Here is a 25,009-nt window from a genome sequence, read left to right on the forward strand (position 1 = left end):
CACGATTTACCCTTATTTATCATTATTAAAAAACCATGAAAAAATCTGACCGGGGAAAAACGCAACTTTTTCGGATTGTCACCCAAAAAATCCAATTTTTTTGCATTTGATGGCCGTAAAGTCCAAATTTTAGAGGAAAAGTCCAATACCCAGCGCACACCATAATATCTTCAGATTGCAAATAGGACCTCAGCGATTGACTTCTACGGGACCTCGACAGGTTGAAGATGGAATATTTTCGGATTCAGACTTTTTGCATCCTCGGGGTATAATAAATCTCAAAAAAGTAGAGGTTTTTTTTTCCCACTAAAAATTTGGATTTTATTTATTTATTTATTTATTTATTTATCTATTGTGAGTGTTTAGCATTCAGACTTTAATACATTACCCCATAATATTGACAAATGCCCCTTTTGTCCATTTATTGAGGTGACCCTGGACAGGAGGCTATTGGGTGGGGAGGGTTTATTCTTTTTTTTTTGTATGATGTGGGCTCAATAAATTCTTTTTTGTGTACTATTGCAATATTTAATTCAGTGTGCTACTGGTATCCTTTTTGCATATTGTTATAACCTGGGGACAGGAGTGGGTCTTCTGGTACAGCACCTGACACCTATTTGGGAGGTGAGCACTCCACAATAGTGAGTAACAACAGAACAATGGGAAGATAACAGCTCCCTAACACAAGATAACAGCTGCCTGGTAGATCTAAGAACAACACTCAATAGTAAAATCCAGGTCCCACTGAGACACATTCAGTTACATTGAGTAGGAGAAACAACAGGCTGCCAGAAAGCAGTTCCATCCTAAAGTGCTGGCTCTTTCTGAAATCACATGACCAGGCAAAATGAGCTGAGATGCACCTACACACCAATATTACAACTAAATACACTTGCTGGTTCAGGAATGACATTTTATATTGTACAGTGAATTATTTGCAGTGTAAACAGTGTCATTTAGAAATAAAAACTGCATCATAAAAATCATGACAGAATCCCTAATGATTATCTAGTACCGGGCTTAAAGGTCCACGCAATACTGTATATAGAGGTCTATAGAGAAGAACGTTCTTCCCATACGGCTGATATTACGATGAATATGACTGGCATGAGCCGACAGTTTAGCCAAATGTGGGCCTGGGAAAGAGTGAACTGTCGTTAGCCGCTTTATAAACCACACTTTAACGTTCTGAACTAGTTCATGGATGCCCATTGCTTTATCATCCACATCACAAGCCTTTCAGCCCCTTAGCCTTGCCTTGCTCAGAGCTGGCCACCGGGGTGCACTATGCCACAAAGTCCTCTCTTTCTGCTTTTCTGTTTAAACTCTGTGCTGTAACCAGAGCATTTCCTTATTCTCGCAGTAACCACACCTTAACTGAGGATCTGAACTTAGCTGCAACTTTACAGCCATTCTACAGCCGAAAATCCCTCAAGCCATCTCTCCCCTGCCACGAAAACCCACTCAAGGTAAGAGACAACTTAATGCTACTGGTTTAAAACGTGTCCTTTAAACTGCTTTGGCTCTTCCCCTGGTTTAATCCTGGGCTAGTTTGACTGGAGATCATTTCTAGAAACTAGTGCATGGGTTTAGCCCAAAAAATGTAGTTACTTGTAAGTATATATGTGTGTGTATAGAGGGAGAGAGAGTGAGAGTAAATATACCCCAAATGAAACAATGTATCAGCAATAGAATCCATAGCACTTGATAAATGGTGGCCTCGTTGAATACCATAAGATTTGTTCCAGTTTGTCCCTTGCCTGAGACTATTTTGTAGTCGTGGGAGACTGCAAAAAAAAAAATCGCATTCATGATCGTTGTTCCCAGGCGATAAACTGTTAATCTTTTCTAGACTGGAATTTGCGAGAACTGCAGAATTCTACCAAACTCTATAAAGTACTGCCTTGTATTCTTCTTTTATAACTGCCAGTCCAACCCACTGTAAATGTGCACACGCTGCGTAGATATATATATATATAGTGAATAAAGTACCCCCTCTTGTAAATTATAAGGATATTATAAGTTACCGAGGAACTCCGAGGTTACTTCTAATATCCTCATATTTTGCAACAGGGGGTACTTTATTTATTATAATACACAAGTGAGTCATGCCATCACCATTTATAACCGATGACATCACTACTCACCGTTTATAAGGATATATTCATGGCTTTTGTGTTTTATATATATTGTAAATTATGTCTTTATAAATGGTGAGTAGTGATGTCATCAGTTATAAACGGTGAGTAGTGATGTCATTTTTGTCACATGACTTACTAAAACTTATATATTACAATAAAGTACCCCCTGTTGGAAAATATGAGGATATTAGAAGTAACCTCGGAGTTCCATGATCTGTGAAAAAGCCTTGTGCTTTTATATGGTCATGAAACTCCTCGTTGACTTATAGGGGCCGATTCACTAAGGGTCGAATATCGAGGGTTAATTAACCCTCGATATTCGACTAGGAATTAAAATCCTTCGACTTCGATATTCGATTTAGCGCAGATAGTTCGATCGAATGATCAAGGATATTCCTTCGATCGTTGGATTAAAATCCTTCGAATCGTTCGATTCGAAGGATTTTAATCCAACGATCGAAGGAATATCCTTCGATCAAAAAAAGTTAGGCAAGCCTATGGGGACCTTCCCCATAGACTAACATTGAGTTCGGTAGCTTTTAGATGGCGAACTAGGGGTTGAAGTTTTTTTTTAAAGAGACAGTACTTCGACTATCGAATGGTCGAATAGTCGAACGATTTTTAGTTCGAATCCTTCGATTCAAAGTCGTAGTCGAAGGTCGAAGTAGCCCATTCGATGGTCGAAGTAGCCCAAAAAAACCTTCGAAATTCGAATTTTTTTACCTTCGAATCCTTCACTCGAAGTTAGTGAATCGGCCCCATAATATCCTTACACTTTACAATAGGGGCTACTTTATTCACTATATATTTCTGTGTAATTGCAGATCTGGGGATTACAGCATTACAGCATTGTGATAGCAGAGATAAAAGGGAAAGTAGTCATCAAGAGTTATTTTAGATAGACATGCATCTGTGTATGTGTGGGAGCTGCCATACTGAAACAAACAGTGCCCCCAGATGCCAAATGCTATGGGAAATAGCACAGCACTTTACTGATGAATAAATGCACATTCTTGGAGACGGGAGTAACCTTAAATGTTTCAAAGTCCATTTGTAGGCTTTGCTGAGAATGCTGTTTCTGTGTGTGTATGACACATTAATGGGAGTCTGTGAATGTGTGCGAAGTTATGTACGAGAGCAGAGTTAGGGCTGTCATGGAGGAGAGATCTAATAAAGGTTGGATTCATTATTGTAAAACAGTTCATATCTCTCATTTAGCCAGAAAGCCATTGACAGCCGTTATATGTAGATAGAGATAAATATATATAAATCCACGTGAAAGAAAGGCAAGCAGAGAAAGGAGCTCTGAGTTCTTGTTGTATTTGGCACGGCTGAAATTATGTTTTGCGGTGAAGCTTTATACTTGTCTATGGAACAGTCGGGCCTCCACCCAAGGGAAAGTATAGTCTTATATCGGATGTATTGAAACATGAAGCTCAACAGATGAACAAAATATATATATGCAAGACTGGAAGAAAGTGCGTTGCTTTCAAGAGTATGAGAATATGGAAATTTCAACACCGTGGGTGCCAATTTATTACGTTTCAACCTGGGCCAGTGCTCATGTTTGGAAAAGGAAAAAAAATCAGCTGGGGTACTTTACAGGGGTGCACAGTGGCACCATTTTTCTTCTGCTCTGCTCTGATTCTGCAAGATTTCTCATGACAAGAACCCAAGATTAACCCAAAGAAGACCCAGAGCTGCTTAAAGGAGAAGGAAAGGCATATCCTGCACTTGGGGGTGCCAAATGTAAGGCACCGCCAAGTGATTGTATCGACTTACCTGAAACCTGGGGCTGGTGCTCCTATCAGCAGAAAACTGCACAGGCCCGAGGTTATACCAGTGAGCACCACAGAGCGACAAGCCCGGACTGCCAATCTGTTCTGGCAAATGCCAGAGGGGCTGCTATTAGGTGCCATAGAAAGTCAGTATTTAGTGGGATGGTGGGGCTGTTTGGGCCTCTGTGTACCTAAAATGCCAGGGCATATTTTAATTCTTAGTCCGGACCTGAGGAGCGATCCTTTTCTGTCTTCTTTCTTCAAATTTTGTTTAGTTAAAGTTCAGCTTTTGACTCTAATGCACATGCACAGCCACGCTAAGAAAGCGGGAGACAGAAGAGGATCACCCCATGGAGCTCACTGGAACAAACTTGGGCCGGTGTAGTTTTCTGCTGATAGGAGCACCGGCCCTGGGTTTTAGGTAAGTCAATACAATCACTTGGGGGCGCCTAACATTTGGCACCCCCAACTGCAGGATGCCTTTCCTTCTCCTTTAAAGGGCAACAACCTTATTGGATGTGTCGAAACATATAAGACTTGAGAAAATACGTTTTAAAGGAGAAGGAAAGGCACTCACAACCTCACAAAGTTGCACCCACAGTGTTTTTAACTTTCAGTTTTATTTATAGGAGAAAGAAAGGCATATTTAATTGGGGGTGCCAAAAGTTAGACACCCGCAAGTTGTATATACTTACCTCACACCAATTGCTCAGTGGTGCTTGCTGGAAGAACCCCCGGGCCGGTGCATTTTTCTGCTGACGGGAGCATCGGACCAGGGTTCTTCCAGTGAGCACCACCGATCGATTGGCTTCTGGCTTCTGAAAGCCGAACTTTAACGTAAGAAGTTTGCTATTTCATTTTACTGCTCATGCGTCTGCCCCGGAAATTTGAAGAAAGAAGAAGAAAGCCGATCGCTCCGTGGTGCTCGCTGGAAGAATCCCCGGAGTTGGACTGGTGCTCCTATCAGGAGAAAACTGCACTGGTTTGGGGGTTCTTCCAACGAGCACCATGGAGCGATCAATGTGAGGGATGTATATATTATAACTTGGGGGGACCTAACTTTTGGCACCCCCAATTAAATATGCCTTTCCTTCTCCTTTAAATAATGTAAAAAGTTAAATACTCTGCGGGTGCAACTTTGTGAGGTTGCCTTTACTTTTTCTCTGGGCTTGTGCTCCTATTCTATAAAAATAGAAACCAACCCGGGGGTACTGTAATAGGGATCCCAGTGGTGCCATATTCCTTCCACATTCCTTTCTTGGGGATGTCCGCTTAAGATGGCCATAGACACAGAGATAATATCGTACAAAACTAATTGGTGGTGTATGGTGAAAAAAGAGCCGACCGATATCAGCAGAAGACTTGGATATCGGTGAGCTCGTCGATAATGCTGGACGGAATACTTTGATCGGGCGCCTTTGAAGGACCCCAAAAATGGGCCATTGTTATTGCTGAATCATCAGATACAGGTAGAATTCTAAAACTGGCCAGTGGTACTTTGATGGGGAGTATAATGGCACCATTTTTTTCTGTTCTGGTATTCCTTTTGGTGACTCGGGGTTGGCTGCTTAGTGGTATGATCATTACACCCTGACTTACAAGGATTATTGTTTTGTGCACAGCCCAAGCCCAGGCAAGAAACACCTGGAAGTAGAATAAAAATGGCACCACCACATTCCCCAAAAAAGTACGTTGGCCTGCTTATTTTTTTTTTATAGAAGATGGAACGGGGCCTGGGCAAAATGGTTATTGATTGTGCACCCAGTGGGATGCACCCCGTAAGTGTTTAAAACATTCCTTGCCCTTTAACATTTTCCTAAGCAAAACAAGATATTTACAGTATTACCCGACTGTGCCAATCCAAATACCCAAGCTCAGCGGAGGAGCACATATCTGAGAGCAGATCTTTTGGCAATACTGAATATATTCCGGGTGCTCAAGTACAAGTCTCCCACATCGTTTCCCCTGTCTCTGTAAAGCGACTGACACCTCCACCCACACCCTCTCAGTGATATAGCTACAAGCCGTGCAGATACACTGGGTTGTAACATTCAGTCTAAATATGTGTTGCAGAACCAGTGGGTTAAACAAACACTCGTGTTGGAATGACTCCTGCCTGGATGCCTCCCAAGTGCTTTCATATGAATTCAGAGGCGTACCCATGGGAGAACCAGACTCTGCAACTGCTGAGGGGTGGCAGGAATGTAGACAGCCAGTGCCGCCATTAGAAATCACGGGGCCCTGTACAACAACATTTGCCCATCCCTGCCCCCAAGCCCCACCCTAGATCCCACCCACTCTGCCCCACAGACCACACAGACATCAGCGCTAAAAAAGGTAACCCACAAGTTATAAAAAGCTATTGATGGTCAGGGCCCCCTTATAAGTTAGGAAAAAAACTGTGGAGCCACCAAAAAAATTGGTGGTCAGGGCCCCCCTATAAGTTAAAAAAAAAACATTGGCGCCAGGTACCCCAAAAATATTTTTTTTAAAAAAAAAAGAACATTGGTGCCGGGCCCACCTTACATAAAAATTGCAGCCCTGGAGAATATTTTTTTTAAAAAAAACATTGGCGCCAGTGCCTCACCATACAAGTTAAAGAATAATAATAATAATACATTGGTGGCCAGGGGATTAAACAAAAATAAAAAAACACACATTGGTGTTCAGTAGAATTGAACTCGTGGCTTCAGGACTTCAACTTCACCTCCTTTCATGACTTCGGGTTATTTCGCTGCTTCACGACTTCAATGTCGGCTTTTTTCTTGACTTCCGGGCCTTTTAGGCGCTTCGGGACTTCGGCTGTTCAGCTTTTCGGCGGTTCGGGACTTCAGAAGGGCGGCATGGCTTCGGCACTGTCAAGGGGGCCCGGCTCTTTCTAAAAGTGCAGCACAGCCGGGCCCACCTTCAGGCCCGGTACGGTTGTACCCCCTTTGCCCCCCTGATGATGGCCCTGTAGACAGCCCAAGGGGTCCCAAAAAAATGAGCAGATTCACTATATGTATGTAAAATCTCCCCTGTGGTTTTTCGAAGATCTTGAAGAAAATCTCCTGAAGAGCCCAGTATCTACAAGCAATGACCGGGAATGACAGACATCTTTATCTACCTTCAGTTCACTATCCACCTGCCTTTATAGTAGCTCCCTCTCTAACTGATGTGCTTCTATCATGGACATTGGCCTTGACAGGACTTTAATCATGGTGCACATGGTGCCATTGGCTGTAGGAGCACTTTTTTGAGTAAGAATTTCAAGATGTTCCTCAGCTTTTTATGTGATTCTACATGCCACTGCTCAAACTCATAAAACCATAGATTACACCATAGCCTAGCATAAGTTGTAGGATCCTCTCATGCACCCGAGTGTGCACTTACCAAACATTAACAAAAATAACCAGCTGGAGAACCAATTTTATTTGGTTTCTTCACTTCCTGGCCTGGAGGCAACAGTCATCGGTGATAAGATGCAACGGGAAATGACTTACACAATCAGAAACTGTTTCCCAGGGCACACACATGGGGGTAATGTCATAAACAAGTGCAAAGCTTGCTACAGGTCTAGTTGCCTATAGCAACCAGTCCCGCCCTGAGATGAACAAGCCAAGGACCTTTAGGAAGAGGTTTAAAGCCTTACCTTAGGGCTACAGAATGGAAGGGCTGGTCCTCTCTAGACTGGTCCAGTTCTGTGGCATGATCACCAGTTACCAAAACATTGAAAAGCGGAGCTGACCGGCACTCAAACAGAGCCACAGGACCAAAGATGTTCAGTTAAAAAATTATTTTATTGATAGAAAAGTTCAAAATATCTCCATCCACCCTACGCGTTTCACAACCCTCAGGGTGCTTAGTCATGGGCTCCAGTTAGAATGAGATTTGGGGAGAATGCCTATTTCATCTTCTCCTGTAGGCCCAGCTTGAAGGTTCATTAGGGTCAGATTTGCAGTGATGTCCCACATATTATTGGCTAATAAAACAAACTTTTATCATTTATGTATAACCATGTTATGATACAGAGGGCTCCTCATTTGCATTTCAGCTTCAAAGCAGTGCAGGGACACAAAAATAAAAAGTTAAAAAAACAAAAAACCCTGCTTTAACGTAAAGTCAGGCTTGGTCTATTCCATGTAGAGTAGAGGAGCACAATTGTCCGTATCCGCTGGGTTCTTCCAGGCTTTCTCAAACGCCAGGAAAAAGTATCCCCCTTTTGAGTAGTTTTGTAACTGACTTGTTTTGTTGAAAGAACAGGAAGCTGTGTGCAATTATTCTTTTATTCTCCGGCACCCACACCCCCTCCTGGATTAAACACACCCTGGTGCTGCAAGAGGCTAAAGGCATAAGAAAGGGCAATTTAGGGAATAGCCGGTTATGCAACTGTGCAGAAATCTTGTTCGATGTAGAGCTTGGCACATCCCGGGTGCCCCTCCAGGCCACCGAATATACCACTAAACTTGCACCAAACCCATGTTGATCAACCGTTACCTAAGCAAAATAATAGAGGAGCAATATTGTACCCCATAGGGCTCGTTCACTAACCAGCTGCGGCTTTAAGGGGACCCATCACCCAAAAATATTATTCAAAATTCTATTTTATCACATTAGTCAAGCAAAATAAGCTTCAATTACACAATATAAATTATTTGAATCTTGTTTCCATCAGTCTGGGAATTCATAATTATAACAAGCAGGCAGGAGCCATTTTGTGGACGCTGTTATTAAGACAAGTCTTGTATCATCTCAGAATCTTGTTTGTGCACCAGAATGGGGGACCTGATGTCCATCCCCATGTCCTGGTTACACAATTAAATGGTGAAGAGAACTGGGGAATGTGGGGAGAGCAGTGACATGTAGGAAGTGCTGAATGGAAAGTGAAAGTAATTGCCTAAGGCAGGGGTCCCCAACCTTTTCCACCCATGTGCAATATTCAGATGTAAAAAGAGTTGGGGAGCAACATAAGCATCAAAAATGTTCCTGGGTGGTGCCAAATAAGGGCTGTGATTGGCTATTGGTAGCCCCTATGTGGACTGGCAGCCTACAGGAGGGTCTGTTTGGCAGTGCACCTGGTTTATATACAACTAAAACTTGCTTCCAAGCCTGGAATTCAAAAATAAGCACCTGCTTTGAGGCCACTGAGAGCAACATCCAAGGAGTTGGGGAGCAACATGTTGCTCACGAGCTACTGGTTGGGGATCACTGGCCTAAGGCATAGAGGAGGGGCAGACAATATTTGATTGACAGCTGAGATGTTTAAATGAGTTATGAACGCTTTAATAAAAAAAAATAGAAATTGTATTTCATGTTTAATTTGAAAATGACTTTTATTATACAGCTTTTCGTGTCTGGGTGACAGGTCCACTTTAAGGTGGCCATACACAGGCAGATTAGAGCTGCCGATATCGGTCTTTTAGATCGATTCAGAAGTTTATCTGCCCATGTGTGGGGGCTTCCAATGGGTCTCCCCAATCGATATCAGGCCAAGAATCGGGCAGATATCAATCGGGACAGGTTTGATTTTACCTGCGATCGAGGACCACGTCGCCTAGATGATGCAGCCCTATGATCCATCGGCACCCGTTTCCTTTGTATAATCCGATCGTTTGGCCCTAGGGCCGAACGTTCGGATTAACCCGATATCGCCCTGCCATTGGTGGGCACATCGGGGAAAGATCCGCTTGTTTGGCATCCTCACCAAACAAATGGATCTTATTGTGTATGGCCACCATAATAATGGTTTATACAGTCTATGCTGTGCACCTTACACCAAACATTTAACCTGAGCACAAGCTCCCCCATTTGCACTCAGAATTGCATTATTCATGCAGAATATTTGTGCAGCTCTTAGGTTTGTTGGTTCATGGGTCATTGGATAACAAAAGATATTTACAGCAGAGTGTGTGATGCTTGTGTACCACAGACAAAGCTTGGGTGATGACTCAACAAAAGCTATGGCCTCACACACACACATTTCTTCTTTGTTTAACCACTGAGCAATGTTGCTGCATGTCTGTCCTGCGTCTCAAATTGTATAGATCTGCAGTTTTGGCACATTTCTCTAATTGTGGGTTGCGAGATTGCCTGTGCAGCTATTGTGATGCAATCTTGTGTTACCTGGTACAGATATCGAATCTATTGTTCAGAAACGTGTCATCCAGGTTTCCAAGCATTCTGGATAATAAATCCCACACCTAGGGAGAGACCCAGGAAATTGTTATTTTAGGATGTGTATGGAGATGAAAGTTGAAGTCCGACCCCTGCCTTGACTTATGTGCAACTGCAATAATCAGGTCATCTTTTTGGTGATTTTGGGGCCCTGGCATATTTCACTTTGGGTCCCATAGAAAATAATCTGAATTCAGAAACAAAATCGAGCTTGGGGAAAAATTCCAACTGTGATTGATTTCTATAGGGAAAAGACGTGTAGCTGGTGCCATGGAACTACTCTAAGCATGTGTCTTACCTTCTATTCCTGTAAAATATTGGGTTTTGGAAAATATGTTAATGTAATTAAATCACCTTGGTGAGTGGTGTTTGTTGACCATAGAACTTTAATCATTTAAATAATTTAAAAATACTGTACTTTCTACAATTCCCAAAGTTCTAAGTAGAGTAAAAAGAAGACCAACTTTGGGCTGTTCTGTCCTTGGCCAACAGGGTCTGGTTTGCACAGCTAAACAAGTGGTCAGCTGGTCCAACTTATATACGAGGGGCCATGTATGGTTTGACCATTGCTGCTCCTCATCTGCCAATATCTAAGCAGGTCCAATCATAGAACCAATCGAGATCTATAGTATAGTCAAACAAAGGCATGCCCAGCTTCATTGACTGCTGGATACTGACTCAAGGACTTCTTATTTCAGACAAGTCATCAGCTCAAGGACTTGTCCAACACTTGTGTAGCCCCAGTCCAACACTTGTGTAGCCCCAGTCCAACACTTGTGTAGCCCCAGTCCAACACTTGTGTAGCCCCAGTCCAACACTTGTGAAGCCCCAGTCCAACACTTGTGTAGCCCCAGTCCAACACTTGTGTAGCCCCAGTCCAACACTTGTGTAGCCCCAGTCCAACACTTGTGTAGCCCCAGTCCAACACTTGTGTAGCCCCCAGTCCAACACTTGTGTAGCCCCAGTCCAACACTTGTGTAGCCCCAGTCCAACACTTGTGTAGCCCCAGTCCAACACTTGTGAAGCCCCAGTCCAACACTTGTGTAGCCCCAGTCCAACACTTGTGTAGCCCCAGTCCAACACTTGTGTAGCCCCAGTCCAACACTTGTGTAGCCCTCGCTCTGGCAGACATTACATAATGGTACCTTTTATTATTTTTAGCAGTGTTGTTTTTATCTCCTCGATTTGGCCAGCTGGTCTGATAGAACAAGTAACCCGTATGGTCGCCTTTATAGCTTCAGAATTTCCTTTAGAATTTTCACTTCTATAGAAAGCAAATCTTGAAACACAGAGAAGATGTGGTAACAACCCGGAAAGGGTTAAACTCTTCCACTGAATGGTTTTCCCTGAGGTATCAGTTCTAAGTAACTGCTTTTTTCCTCTGTTTATGTTTAACAGTGTGAGCTTATCCTTGTATTGTTTTTTTTTAGCATTGTCCCAAGAACCCAAGCAAAATAATAATATAAAATGGCATAGCGGGTCCTGGGCTTCTGTATCCGAGCCAGACATAAACACTGGGCAGAGTGAAGAGTAGGAATGTTATCACCTTTCAGAGTGTCTGAGGGAGGAGAAGTTACGTTCCTGCACCTAAATAAACTCACTAATGCTTTTATAAGGGCAATGTCTGCATCAGGTTCATGGTGTCTTTGGTGGGGATTAAGCTAAATCTTGGGTATTCTGATGCTGTGTCCATTGCTTATTATAAAGTTATTTAGTAGTACAGCACCTTGTGCCCATATTAACCTTGTGCCCATAGAAACAGTCACCCTGCCTTAGTTCCAGGGGTACCCAGGGTACAAATAAGCACTCACCCCAAATCTCCCCCTAACTGACCTTCAGACTGGGCCCCCTTAGCTCATAACAAGGTTACAGATATATAGAAACATTGGGGTAACAGTCGCCCTGCTATAGTTCCAGGGGTACCCAGGGTACAAATAAACACTCACCCCAAATCTCCCCCTAACTGACCTTCAGACTGGGCCCCCTTAGCTCATAACAAGGTTACAGATAAATAGAAACATTGGGGTGTCACCCTGCTATAGTTCCAGGGGTACCCAGGGTACAAATAAGCACTCACCCCAAATCTCCCCCTAACTGACCTTCAGACTGGGTCCCCTTAGCTCATAACAAGGTTACAGATATATAGAAACATTGGGGTAACAGTCACCCTGCTATAGTTCCAGGGGTACCCAGGGCACAAATAAGCACTCACCCCAAATCTCCCCCTAACTGGCCTTCAGACTGAGCCCCCTTAGCTCATAACAAGGTTACAGATATATAGAAACATTGGGGTGTCACCCTGCTATAGTTCCAGGGGTACCCATTGTACAAATAAACACTCACCCCAAATCTCCCCCTAACTGACCTTTGAGTCCCTGCAACACTGTTGTGGTGTTTATACAAATGGCCTGCGGGTGTCACTATGCACAGGACTTGTACTCCGCATACACAGGACTTTCTGTACAGCTTCAGAGTGTTAGAGTTTAAGCTTACTGTTGTGTAATGGCTGCATGAGAGCCTGCTAATAAAAACACTGTTATACTCTACTCATCCTCGGCTACCAAAACATAACAACTGTTTTGGGATATGCATGATGGTGGCTGGTTGAATGGCATAGCGAGCTATTAGTTGAAATGACAGAGACTGAGAGGGTAATATACAAGAATACTATATAGACCGCTAGAAAGCAGCATTTATCATGTATATTTATTCAGTAAAACCAAGCTGAGCACACATTCTGATAGAAAGGATCTCCAAACATCATGGCAGGGGTATTGACATCTTTGTTTAGAAACATTCCTGGCCCTTTAATGTATGAAGGCATTGTCTTGTCAGCATTGAGCTGCAATCCCCACTTTTTCTGAGTAAACACAATGTAGGAGGTAAGGAGAAGCACAGATCCACATCCCAATGAAAGGACGGCGCTGGGAGTGACAATCCTATAGAAACACATTTCTGCTGAAGGTGCGGGATCTTCTCTCCAGATATGCACAAAATACACAGATTTAAGGCAGGTACTCATTGTTTATTCTATTTAATGAGTGGGTTGAACGTTGGCTAACCCTTTAATTGCTGGCCAATGTTGACTCTCTATGTTGCAGAAACAAAAGTACCATCATGCCATTGTCATAAACTGTTGCTTTTTAGGATTTTTTTGGGGTTCTGTGCTAGCAAGAATTAGCAGAAACGGATAAATGCATCAGTTGTAAGTATATGTACCAGGGGATACCATAAGCATTAGTGCACATGGCCATGCCACAGATTCACTCAATCCCAACCCTAATTTCCAATCTGCCCTACCATTTGAGATCCTGTGGGTGAAACCAACCACATGAGTAAAGCTGGCTATATACAAGCTATGATACTATGATAGATCAACCCCACCATAGCACCCTGGCATATCAAGTACACAAAGGACCAAACAACCCAACCCAGTGCCATAGAGCCCATCTGGAATTTTACAGAACCTATAGATTTCCAGTTCACGACTGTTGCTGATCGCCCTGATTTATCAATATCTAGTCAAAGCTTGGTCAGTAAGGTTTGAATATCCATTTGGGCAAGGACCATAATCAGCGAATTGATGTGGTCCTCTTAGAATCAATCATCGTATTGTATGAAAGTTGGCCTATCGGATCATATCAGCTGTTTTTGCTGCCCATCTACAAAACATCTTGTCTGGGCCCCAAAAACCTGAAAAAGCCATTTGAAACATTTTCCACTCAATTACTGCTAATTGAAAACTCCCTGTATCTTCTTGACCTCAGTCCTTCTAGTCATGCTATGCTGGGAGTCAGAGTTTATCAAAAACAACAGATGCAATGGAACAGAAAGAATACAGTAGCTACATTGTCAGTTTGTGTAAACCACCAGTTCATGCTGTGGTATAAACAGGCCACTAGACAGGTGTGCATTCCCCAAAACTTGCTTGGGATAAAGAGACAAAGGGCTTCCCAATACAGAAACCAAGCATTGTATTCCAAGAACCATCTATATTGTTTATTCTAGAGAGAAAAAGCAAATTCCACATGCACAGGCTTGAAGGCAGAGTTCAGTGGCAACTAAAGTAGATGCTTAGACTGAGGAGTCTCAATGAGAATCCTGATTCCTGAGGTACAGAGAAAAAGTGCTCCCCTCCTGCTACAGGTAACCCCACTTCCTTATAAATATATATATTAGACAATATTCTTATATATTGGAATGAGGGTAGGTCTTAAAGCCTGAGTGACTGGCTAAAGTTGGCCATGGACGCAAAGATCTGATCATACGAATTTTCAGACCGTGTGTGGAGAGTCCCGACATTTTTCATCCAGCGGAGATCGGTCGTTTGGTCGATGGGACAGGTTAAAAGATTTCTGTCGGCTGCCGATAATATCTCTGCGTGTATTGCCAATCGTACGATTTTCAGACAGAGACTGTCACTAGCTTTGGTCGGACATAACTTTCGTACGATTGCTGTCAGGGGCAGAACATCAGCTGATCTGTTCTTGTACTTTATTTGATCTGAATGGTTAGTGGCAGGTCGGGAGATGGGGAAGTCCGATCATACGATGATTCGTACAATCGGATCGTTGCGTCTATGGCCAGCTTAACTGTTTGATACCTGACTTGTGAAAAACGATATAATCGCCACATGCATGGCTAGTCCATGAGCAGAGGAATCCTTCACCATTTCACAGTAAATATGTTCCGTTGTGATTATGTTTGCACCACCTTTGTTTGCTCCGTGTTAGGATAATAGAATTAATTCTGCCTGTATACCTATAATAGTAGGTTTCCACTAGACATTTCGTACCCAAACCAAGGGTATTAATAGAAAGTTCCCGAAGGTTCCCACTAGATGTTGTTGTTGTTGGTGGGATTAATATGATGTCCCCTTTGCTGCTATAACAGACCCTACTCTTCTGGGAAGGTTCCCACTAGATGTTGAGACATTGTTGGTTGTTCAACTTCATCTCACTGAAGTTCAGTTAGGTTGAGGTCAGGGCTCTGTGCAGACCAGTAAGGTCCACTCCCATCTTAGCAAACCCATTCTATATGAACTTGGATTTGTACACAGGCATTATTGTGCCGAAACAGCAAACATCCTTCTCCAAACTGTACAGGAATCATGGAATTGGCAGGTAGGTCATTGGATGCTGTAGTCAATGGAACTCAGGGCCCTAGTCCAAACCATGGAAACAACCCCAGCCCATTTTTCCTCCTCCACCAAACCGTTAGCTTTGTGCATAGTATTTTATTATTGTCTTAATGACATATTATTGGAACAAGTCATACTATATAAAAACAGAAGTTGTCTGAGAAGATGAGAATTGGTGGTGTGGGGAAATAATTGTTGTCTGTGTGAGAAATAATAACCCGACTTACGAAAAAACTCTGGTAGGTGCTTGAGCCTGTAGAGCAGTGGCACTCCCTGTCCCAGCTCCGAAAGGGATGGGTGAATATTTGAGTTCTTGTAGTTGTTGTCATGGGGTTTCTGTCCATACATGCAGCTCTGCTACTGGGCCAGGAGCAAATAGAAAGGTGCAGGCCCAGACAGGAGGAGATGAGGGTCAGGACACGTTGCACAGGGTGATGTTTGGCTGACAGCCGCCTTGAGGCATGGGCTTGCACTGTGCTCCACGGCCAGGTCTGCTCCAGGTCTGTTTAGCTGTGTATATATCGGCTGTACGATCTGAAGACAACTCCATGTGCTGTAGCCTCTGAAACTCCTTGGGCTATGAACGTGACTCCTGCGGCTATAATCCTCACATCACTAGTTTTTCCCTTGTCTAAGGGAAATATTCAACTGAATGTATTTTTAGTTCCATTCTTGCCATTTCTCCGCTGCCTCAGATGGCAGTTTTACTCTTGCTTGTTTATCGGACGCCAGGCATAAACATTTAAAAATAAATACAAATGCCCCGGAAATGGCCCTTTGCGGCACAGGAGAGCCAGATATAGAAAAAGAAAGTTCTGTTCCCTGGGAGCAGACGATAAAAACACAGAACTGTCAGGGTTGTTATGTCTCAGTTGAAGTTCCCCGTCTGAGACACAGTCATGTGGGGTCACAGGGAGCCCTTCAGTCTCACAACACAGCTTCAAAGTCCACGGTGGATAGTCATACAAATGCCCACAGGCCCTTTACGTTCCCAGTCCTTGATGCAGTGGGACGGCAGTGACTGTAGTGCAAACTCTATCACGTGGATATTAAGCAAACATTATTATGGGATTAAGTTAGGGCACTCAATACAACATCGGTCTTGCCTGAAGCTCTCCTGACTTATGATAATCTCAGCCTTGGCGTTTGTATGGAATCTCTGTCATGCATTGACCCAGGTCAATAAACGTATTTTTGCCCAATGTGCAGAGACCAGAACTGCAGCCTGTCCCACTCGCTTCCTTTCATGCTCCACTTGACCCGAAAGAGGTCCCAATGGCCTCATTGCCAAATGAACCAATCCTCACGTCTATAGGAAAAGGCTGTGAATTGTCATAATTAGACAAAAGGCACAATTGTGCCCGTCCAGGGGGGATTCATTCTTCAGCCTGTACATCTTCATCAAAGGGGGGCAATGGAATCCAACTCTATTTGCTCCCAACGGCCTGGCCTGATAACATTAGCAATAAATCAGAATTGCTTCTATAGAGCATTCATTTATTTGCCTCCAGTTGATGGAATAGCCCTGATTGCCCTAGGCAGAACTACTCCCTACAATAATCTCCTTGTCTTGCTATAAATATACAATCAGGCTGCCATCTAGATTAGGAGACAATTATCTCTTTGTCTTGATATCAGCCCGCCTGGCTATTTATATATAGATCTATTTGCTGAGTGCATTCTTATCTTCATCCCTCCATATGCTACTTGTTTTAGTGCTTGTTACACAATTGATAATGAGGCCTGTTGGGTCGCTGCATGTTGCCCTATAGAACTACAGAGCACAAGAAAGAAGATAATAATGATCTGGAAAGTGGCCATACATGGACAGATTTAAGATGCAGATTCAGACCAAATTGGCAGCTCTTTTGCCCACACGACAGATATCTGGCTGAAAATTGAGCAGATGTCAACCTGGCAGGTTTTATTTTCATGTCAGATCAAGGACCACATCGACAACCGTTACTGACTTGGCCCTCGTTCCAATGCTCGTATTTCCATTGTTAAAATCCAGTCATTTGTCTCTAGGGCCAAAATATTGGATTAGCCCAATATCTCCCTTCTTAGGTGGGCATATCGGAAGCAAAAAAGGTATAGTGTATGGCCAGCTTTAGGTGGAGGGATCCACCAGTGGCAAATATGAGTCTGCCTTTGCTGATCCTTGGTCAAGCTCCTTACATTACAATGGACACTGTTTCCATCTTTAGTTATTTTTTTTCCCCGATGAGGATGTAACCCCATGTTCAACAAGCGTTTCTTGCCGTACACCAATTACTTATCACTGCAGGGTGCATTCGTATCCCAGACCGCTTCCAGGCCAACTATATCACCCAGATTTTGTAGAGAAAAAGCATAACAATGCTGTATCTCAAGATTGCAGAAATTCGAAGCACAAGCTTTCGGGGGACCAACCCCTTCCTCAGGTGCAACAATAAAATGAGATAAAGGCACTTGCAAGAATAAGTTTGTGTGCTTCTTCCCTACACAATCTGGACATTTCCCCGTGTGCCAAGTTCATAGTGTCTGGCAGTTTATTGTAGTGATGTTCCTTAGGAACACAAAAGAAACCAAAGTATGGATGGTTTATTGCACATGAGTCAATACTTATCTGGAGGGGAAGCCTCACACATAACAAGCATTGGTAGGCTGCTAATCTGGAGATCTGTGCTGTGAGCTTATGAATAGCGCTGGGCATACACATAAAGAACTGCTTGTTTTGCAAGGTTGCAAAATGACTTAATCAGGTCAACCTGGCCTGGCACATGGGTGGCCAAATTGGGTCGATCTGGTTGTGTGGCTCCTTGGAGAACAATTAGACCACGATGAAAGCCTATGCTGACCCATCAGGAGATGACCACATCAGTGAGTCAATGTGGTGCACACACATTTTCTAGCCTGCCCTATAGAGGTCTGGATGGGAATGCCACACCTTGAGGCATGAAACACATAATATATACTAAATATTTATACTTGCCCTGTATTACCCAAACCCATCATGTACTACTGTTGGCTATATCTGTTGGCTATATAGTGTGCAGTAGTCTGCTCACTCTGGATGGATTGGGTTGGCAGCCTATATTGGTCCATGTATGACCATCTTAAGAGCTGGAGTAAAGGTTGAGAGCGTTGCTGAAGAATGAAGAGCATACTGGGTGTTTTGAAGTTTAAAACCAGCCATAGACGCAAAGATAAAGTCGTATGAAACAAAGGATTGTATGATTTTGGGCTGCGTGAGTATCATCCCGACATTTTTCGTACCATTGAGATCGGTGGTTTAGTCAATCGGACAGTTAGGAAGATTTCTGTCATCTACCGATAATATCTCTGCATGTATTGCCTATCTGACCATATCAATGGATGACTGTCACTTCTACTTGCCAGACATAACTTTCGTACGATTGCTGTCACGGCCAGAACATCGTCTGATTTGTTCTTTTATTAGTGGTTAGTGGCAGGTTGGAAGATTGCAACATCCAATCATTCGTCGGATACATGGCTAAAATCTGCACTTCTGTGGTCGGCTTAAACTGTGGATGTGGATCACATGTTTAGGGAACTATTTTCCAGAGAAAAATATAATGGTTTTTCCCCCAAAAAGCTGGAATATGGCACTGCCTAAAATGCTGGGTAGCAATGGACATCTATTTTCCTGGAGGATTGACAGATCACTGTTTCCTATCAGTGAAGGAAGACTAGGTGACTAGATACAGGGTGCTGTGTTGGTGGTTAGTCATCTGAGCCCACGTTGGGCACCCCTTTGTCACTGAGCCCCTATATTCCTGTATGCCAAGAATATTTCTACAAATAAAATCTTTCATGCTTTTTGCCCGCAGCTCACTCCGTCCCCAGTGCTTCACTTCCATGTACATAGGGAAACTGCAAGTACTTTACTTCTGGCCTCTAAGGGTATTTTTAGTATTTTCCAGGATAACAGTAAGTGGAAGTCAGGTGAGATAGTGGGAATCCCCTTATTAGACTGTAGAGAGGATTCTATATTAATGTCTTAGAAAACAGCTCACTCAGCATATAGGTAAATGATTCAATATATACATTCCCCAGGAGCTGGATATATAGGTGTGGCCCCAAACACCCCCAGAGCTTGTCTTTATTATAAAATTAATATTTCTTGTTCTCATGTCTGTAAGGACAACCCAGAATTTCCCCAACATGATGCAGGTTTATGGCAAAGTGAAAAAAATCAAGTCATGGGGGGGAATTTACTAAAGGGCGAAGTGACTAAATTCGCCAGCGTGACGTCATTTCGGCCCTTCGTCGATCTACTAACGGTAGCTGGCGTAAATTCAATTGCATAATTTCGCAAAGGAGATAGACTCTGGCAAAACTTCGCACTCTAACGCCAGGCGAATTTTCGGTCTGGCAAAAGCGTTACTATGCAAATTGACGAAGTTTTTGATTTTACTGTCCATTACCTCTATCGCCAGACTTGCCTTCGCCACCTCAAACCAGGCAAAGTGCAATAGAGTAGATAGGAGTTACTCAAAAAAAAGTTGAAAAGTCCCAAAAAACGCTGGCTTTTTTCCTATTTAAAGGGTGATTGACTGAAAAAAATAATTTTTTGGAGTACCCTCCTTCCCCCCCCAACATATGGCACCTCAACTATACTGTGGGCACATGTGTAGGGCAATATAACAACTTTATATAATTTTATTAAGGTTCCCTGGCCTTGTGTAGTGTAATGTATTTGCTGCAGCATATACGCCATTGTACTTTAACTGCGCGCCATATGCTAATTAGCCAACACGCCGGTTAGTGAATTTGCCCCATGGTTAGAGGGGAAGCTGGAATCATTTATATACCCATTAAGTGTTTGAAAAATCACGAGGCTACTTAAACAAGGCCACAATAACATAATAAATAAAATCATTGAGGCAATTGGGGGTAGGATTGTGATCTACTAGCTGCCAAGTAATGCCAATTTTCTAGGATGTCCCTAAGTCAAGGACACCAAAAAGTTGGGCTTACCCAAAAGTGAGAGGGATTTTTATTTGGATCAGAAAAATGTCTGGCCAATATCAGGTATGGTGAGGAACACAGGGGTGTTAGGCTACGACCACTCTGGGCTGATTCTAGGGCCTACTCTACAGTTCTTAGACATTCAACCCCTCCATGGAGCTCCAGTCTTTGTTTCAGGACCCCTTTATTCATAACAAGGTCAAAAGCATAGGAACACATCCAGCCATTGTTTTAAGGATATATGGAATAGCATCTCTATCTTAACCTAAATGACCTTCAATCTGAGCTTTCTGGTGTATCTAAAGAGCAATTAGGGCTTTCCCTCTAACTTCACTCAAATTAGCCTTCAGATTGGGTCTGTACTGCCACTGCCCTTAGCAACCCCACTGGGGGGAGGGGGGGGGACAGATTCACAGTTTGGGAACTACTGCTTGATGTTACCAAGACTTTATCCTTCTGTCCCCCATTCACCAGATCTTAAAGTTTTCATCAGTAGTTTCTACCCACCAGCTTCTTATACATGTACCAGTTGGGAAATCTGGAACCTGTTCCATTTCTTGTTGATCTTGTAAATGGAGGGTTCTAATGTGTAAAGGTCAGGTGGAACATGTTGTTCCTTAACAGGGATCCCTAATCTTTTTTTACCCGTGAGCCACATTCAAATGTTAAAAAATGTTGGAGAGCAACACAAGCATGTAAAAAGTTGCCAATTATAAACTGTGGTTGACTACAGGTGGCCTTTATGTGGACTGGTAGCCTACAGAAGGCTCTTTTTGTCAGTACACATTAGTTTTTATGCAACCAAAACTTGTTTCCAAGCCAGAAATTCAAAAATAAGCACAGTCTTGGAGGCCACTGGGAGCAACATCCAAGGGGTTGGTAAGCAGCATGTTGCTCGTGAGCCACTGGTTGGGGATCACTGTTCCTTATGCAGGATGGATTATTTTCTTGAAGTTCCACCATCGAAAAGTGAGGTTGAAATATAACATGGATGGCCTTTATAATGATTCTATATCATGATCCTATATCAATATTCTAGGTGACCAACTATTTATCTTGATAACGTTTCTTCAAAGACTGAAAAGACGCGGGGCATTATAGTTTTTTCATTATGATAAATATTGATTTTGGTTGGCCCTTTAAACTACACTTTCCAGAATTGGTAGCTAGAAGGTTCTTAGCTAAAGCATTACTCCTCCATACCATGTGACGGTGTAAATAGTCTATGTTGCTATAAGATTATCAATAAACCTTCAGAACCTTCAGAAGTGTCAGATTAGGAGCCAGGCCAGAAAGGTCAACAAGGGCAAGTACAGGGAGTGATTTTACTCTGGTATCTACAGCTGGGGAAAGGTTCTCTAGGATGTGTACTCTGTGCTGAATAATTCCTACACTGGCTTTTGAGGTGACATGGGTTTTCTGGTTACTCTCTAATATGTGGACTTATCTGTAGAAATAAGTCAAGTCAACTGGACTTGCTGTTCAGTTAAATTGACTTATTTCTACAGATATACCATGACCTAGATGAATCAGAATCTTCACGAACATAAATGTAGGAGACCCATGATAACTAACAGCTCATTAACTGCAGTCATTCCCAATCTTGGACCACCAGCCAGTCCAACCTAAAGTCTCTACTCTGCATCAAACTGCCTTTATTAGCCCTATATACAGGTTACTGGTAATTCTTCACCTTGTACACCATTGAATGTTACCTGGAGCTCAGCAAACCAGTGGGGTTGGGTTGGGTCATGTTTCCATTCTCTACCAATACGAAAAGAAGGCCCAAGGCCCAGACCCACCAACAAACATCAGGACCTCTTAGGACCTGCTACCCAACCCTCGGAAGGTGTTTTTGTTTAAAGAAAGTGATGGTTAACCAATCATATTGGGTTCACTGATCTCTGATGGTCCTTATTTCTCAGTTTCACTGATGGTTATGGCTTTAACCACTTTTTAGAATGCTATTTCTCACCCTTATGTGCTTTAATTAGTTGTGGGAAATACAGTGCAAGGCAAACTGAAATGTTTGCTGCGGTTTCCTCCACATACAGTACAGGTATGGGACCTGTTATCCAGAATGCTTGGGGTTTTATGGATAATGTATCTTTCCATAATCTAGATCTTCATAATTAAGTCCACATGAAAATCATATAAACATTAAATAAAGCCAATAGGCTGGTTTTGCCTCCAATAAGGATTAATTATATCTTAGTTGGGATCAAGTACAAGCTACTGTTTTATTATTATTTTTTTAATTTAGATTATTTCATTATAATGGAGTCGATGCGAGGTGGCCATTCCATAATTCGGACCCCATACCTGTATATGGCTCCTGAGTGCTTTATTAGTCTTAAAACATCAACGATGACGTAAATGAGCTGAATAGGGAGTGAGTGGGATTATGATGATTATTAGATAACTTGCAGCTAAGCAGGTTCCAAAAGATTCTTCCAAAAAACAATTCTTTGCATGCACCTTTCTTTGGTTCTGACTCTTGAACTGATATAGAGGGGTTCTTCCATAGACTATGGGATGGGTTGTCAAGTGAATTTGGATATGTGACTATTTTGTGAATTATTTGTACAAAGCACTAACTCATATCTAAGAGAATTGTCCAGTATAGATGGCTGTTAGTGCTCAGTAATACGCACGTGAAAACGTGAAAAAATTGTAATTTTGGCAGGAAACTGTCAGTTTCTACAGTAATTTGGTCTCTGATGGACTTTGCAGGAATATTCCCAAGTGGTGAGACGAGGCTGCACTATTCCAGTTTCCCCCGTCGATATTGGCCAATGGAGTGAGCCAAGAGAAGACAACTGACTTACCGCACTGCTGACCCAAAACAAGCACGGGTACCGGAGCCAAACACACAACCAAGCTGGAAGCCTCTGATAATATGAGTGACTTTTGGCACAAGCTGGGCTGCTGCGTCGTAGAAAAGCCACAACCAGTGAGTAGAGGTCTAATATTCTTGCCCCTTAACTAATGGAACTTTCCCCATAGTACCCCCTTTAAAGGGATACTGTCATGGGAAAAAAAATTTTTCAAAATGAATCAGTTAATAGTGCTGCTCCAGCAGAATTCTGCACTGAAACCCATTTCTCAAAAGAGCAAACATATTTTTTTATATTCAATTTTGAAATCTGACATGGGGCTAGATATATTGTCAATTTCCCAGCTGCCCCAATTCATGTGACTTGTGCTCTGATAAACTTCAATCACTCTTTACTGCTGTACTGCAAGTTGGAGTGATATCACCCCTCCCTTTTCCCCCCAGCAGCCAAACAACAATGGGAAGGTAACCAGATAGCAGCTCCCTAACACAAGATAACAGCTGCCTGGTAGATCTAAGAACAACACTCAATAGTAAATACCCATGTCCCACTGAGACACATTCAGTTACATTGAGAAGGAAAAACAGCAGCCTGCCAGAAAGCATTTCTCTCCTAAAGTGCAGGCACAAGTCACATGACTGGGGGCAGCTGGGAAATTGACAATATGTCTAGCCCCATGTCAGATTTCAAAATTGAATATAAAAAAATCTGTTTGCTCTTTTGAGAAATGGATTTCAGTGCAGAATTCTGCTGGAGCAGCACTATTAACTGATTCATTTTGAAAAAAACATGTTTTCCGATGACAGGATCTCTTTAAGGATAACACAGCCCGCCAATGCTGAAATTATTCTTCTTTTGACGTGAACACTAATATGAACAGCTAATATTACATTTTAATTTTCGCGATAGTTCCCCTTTAATGCCCGCCGTGGGGCAGGTAGTAGGTACAGGGCTTTGGTGCAGATTGCAGCAGTTTTTTTGCACTTTGCATTTTACCTTACACAAAGTAAATGACTCCTCTAGAGCTGCTTAGGGCAGATTACAGCTCAAATGAGATTTAAAGGGGAACTATATGTCAAACAATGCCTTTTTATTATTATTATTATTATTATTATTGCGGCCTTGCAGCATGTGGGTCCATGGTTCGATTCCATTGCCATTAATCAGAAGGGCAAATAAATCGCCACTGGAGGCAAGTTAATCATTGACTCGCTGCTTTAGGCCCTCACACATGTTTATTCTGCTGGAATGTCTTGGGCTCTTTCCGCATTCCCAACATGAGTGCTGCCATTCATTCTCCCCCTGCGAAAACATTCCTCTTTCCTGATTTCTTAACCCATTTTGTGCCTGTTGCGGGGGGGGGCAGCCCAATTAGGCAGTTCCGTCTCCACATACTGTAAGGTTCCCCCAAAACATCCAGAAGTTGCCCTACTTTCCAATATATATTAAAATTGCCAATAATATAACTCCCTCTACATTGGAAACCCCTTTTTGTATAGGAAAACACAGAATAAATGGTATGAGCAATAAAGATGGAATAAAGTATATTTGAACCAATCACTGGTTAGAGTTTCCCAGCCAACTGCAAGTAGAGCAGTAGAGACTGCCATTGCCATTGGTTACTGCCCGGGTGCAAATTTGCCTAGTGTAGATAAATGAGCCCCACTGTGGGCCGCTGTAGTAACCCCTATACAATCCCATCATTCTTCCTAGACCCCTACAGTCCCTTCCAGGCTTCTGTGTTATCTTAGAATTGCCCTATAGCTTCAGAGCAAACACTTCTCATTGGATAACACTGTCCATGGGCCAAACTTGTATATGTGCAGGGGATGATAGGGGAATACAGTTATTATGCATCACAGAGCTGGTGTATTTGGGAATCAGTACAGCAGCCCCGTTTATATCTGTTATCCAGAATGCTTGAGAACTGGGGGTTACCGGATAATGGATCTTTCCTTAATTTGCATCTTCATAACTTAAGTCTAC

General features: G+C 42.7%; 1 protein-coding gene across 2 annotated transcripts in view; it reads left to right on the top strand.

Annotated features, from left to right (window-relative positions):
- The window catches only part of cdc42se1.S (cdc42 small effector 1 S homeolog), a 34,468-nt gene that overhangs the window by 1,888 nt on the left and 7,571 nt on the right, over positions 1–25,009 (top strand). The window contains exons 2-3 of one of the 2 annotated variants that reach the window (XM_018232032.2): positions 1,364–1,469; positions 22,920–23,139. In XM_018232032.2, the coding sequence (XP_018087521.1) occupies positions 23,086–23,139 (54 nt within the window). In that variant the 5' untranslated portion in view covers positions 1,364–1,469; positions 22,920–23,085. 2 annotated transcript variants of the gene reach the window in all.

Source organism: Xenopus laevis, chromosome 8S (genome assembly GCF_017654675.1).
Source record: "Xenopus laevis strain J_2021 chromosome 8S, Xenopus_laevis_v10.1, whole genome shotgun sequence".
Classification (NCBI taxonomy): Eukaryota; Metazoa; Chordata; class Amphibia; order Anura; family Pipidae; genus Xenopus; species Xenopus laevis.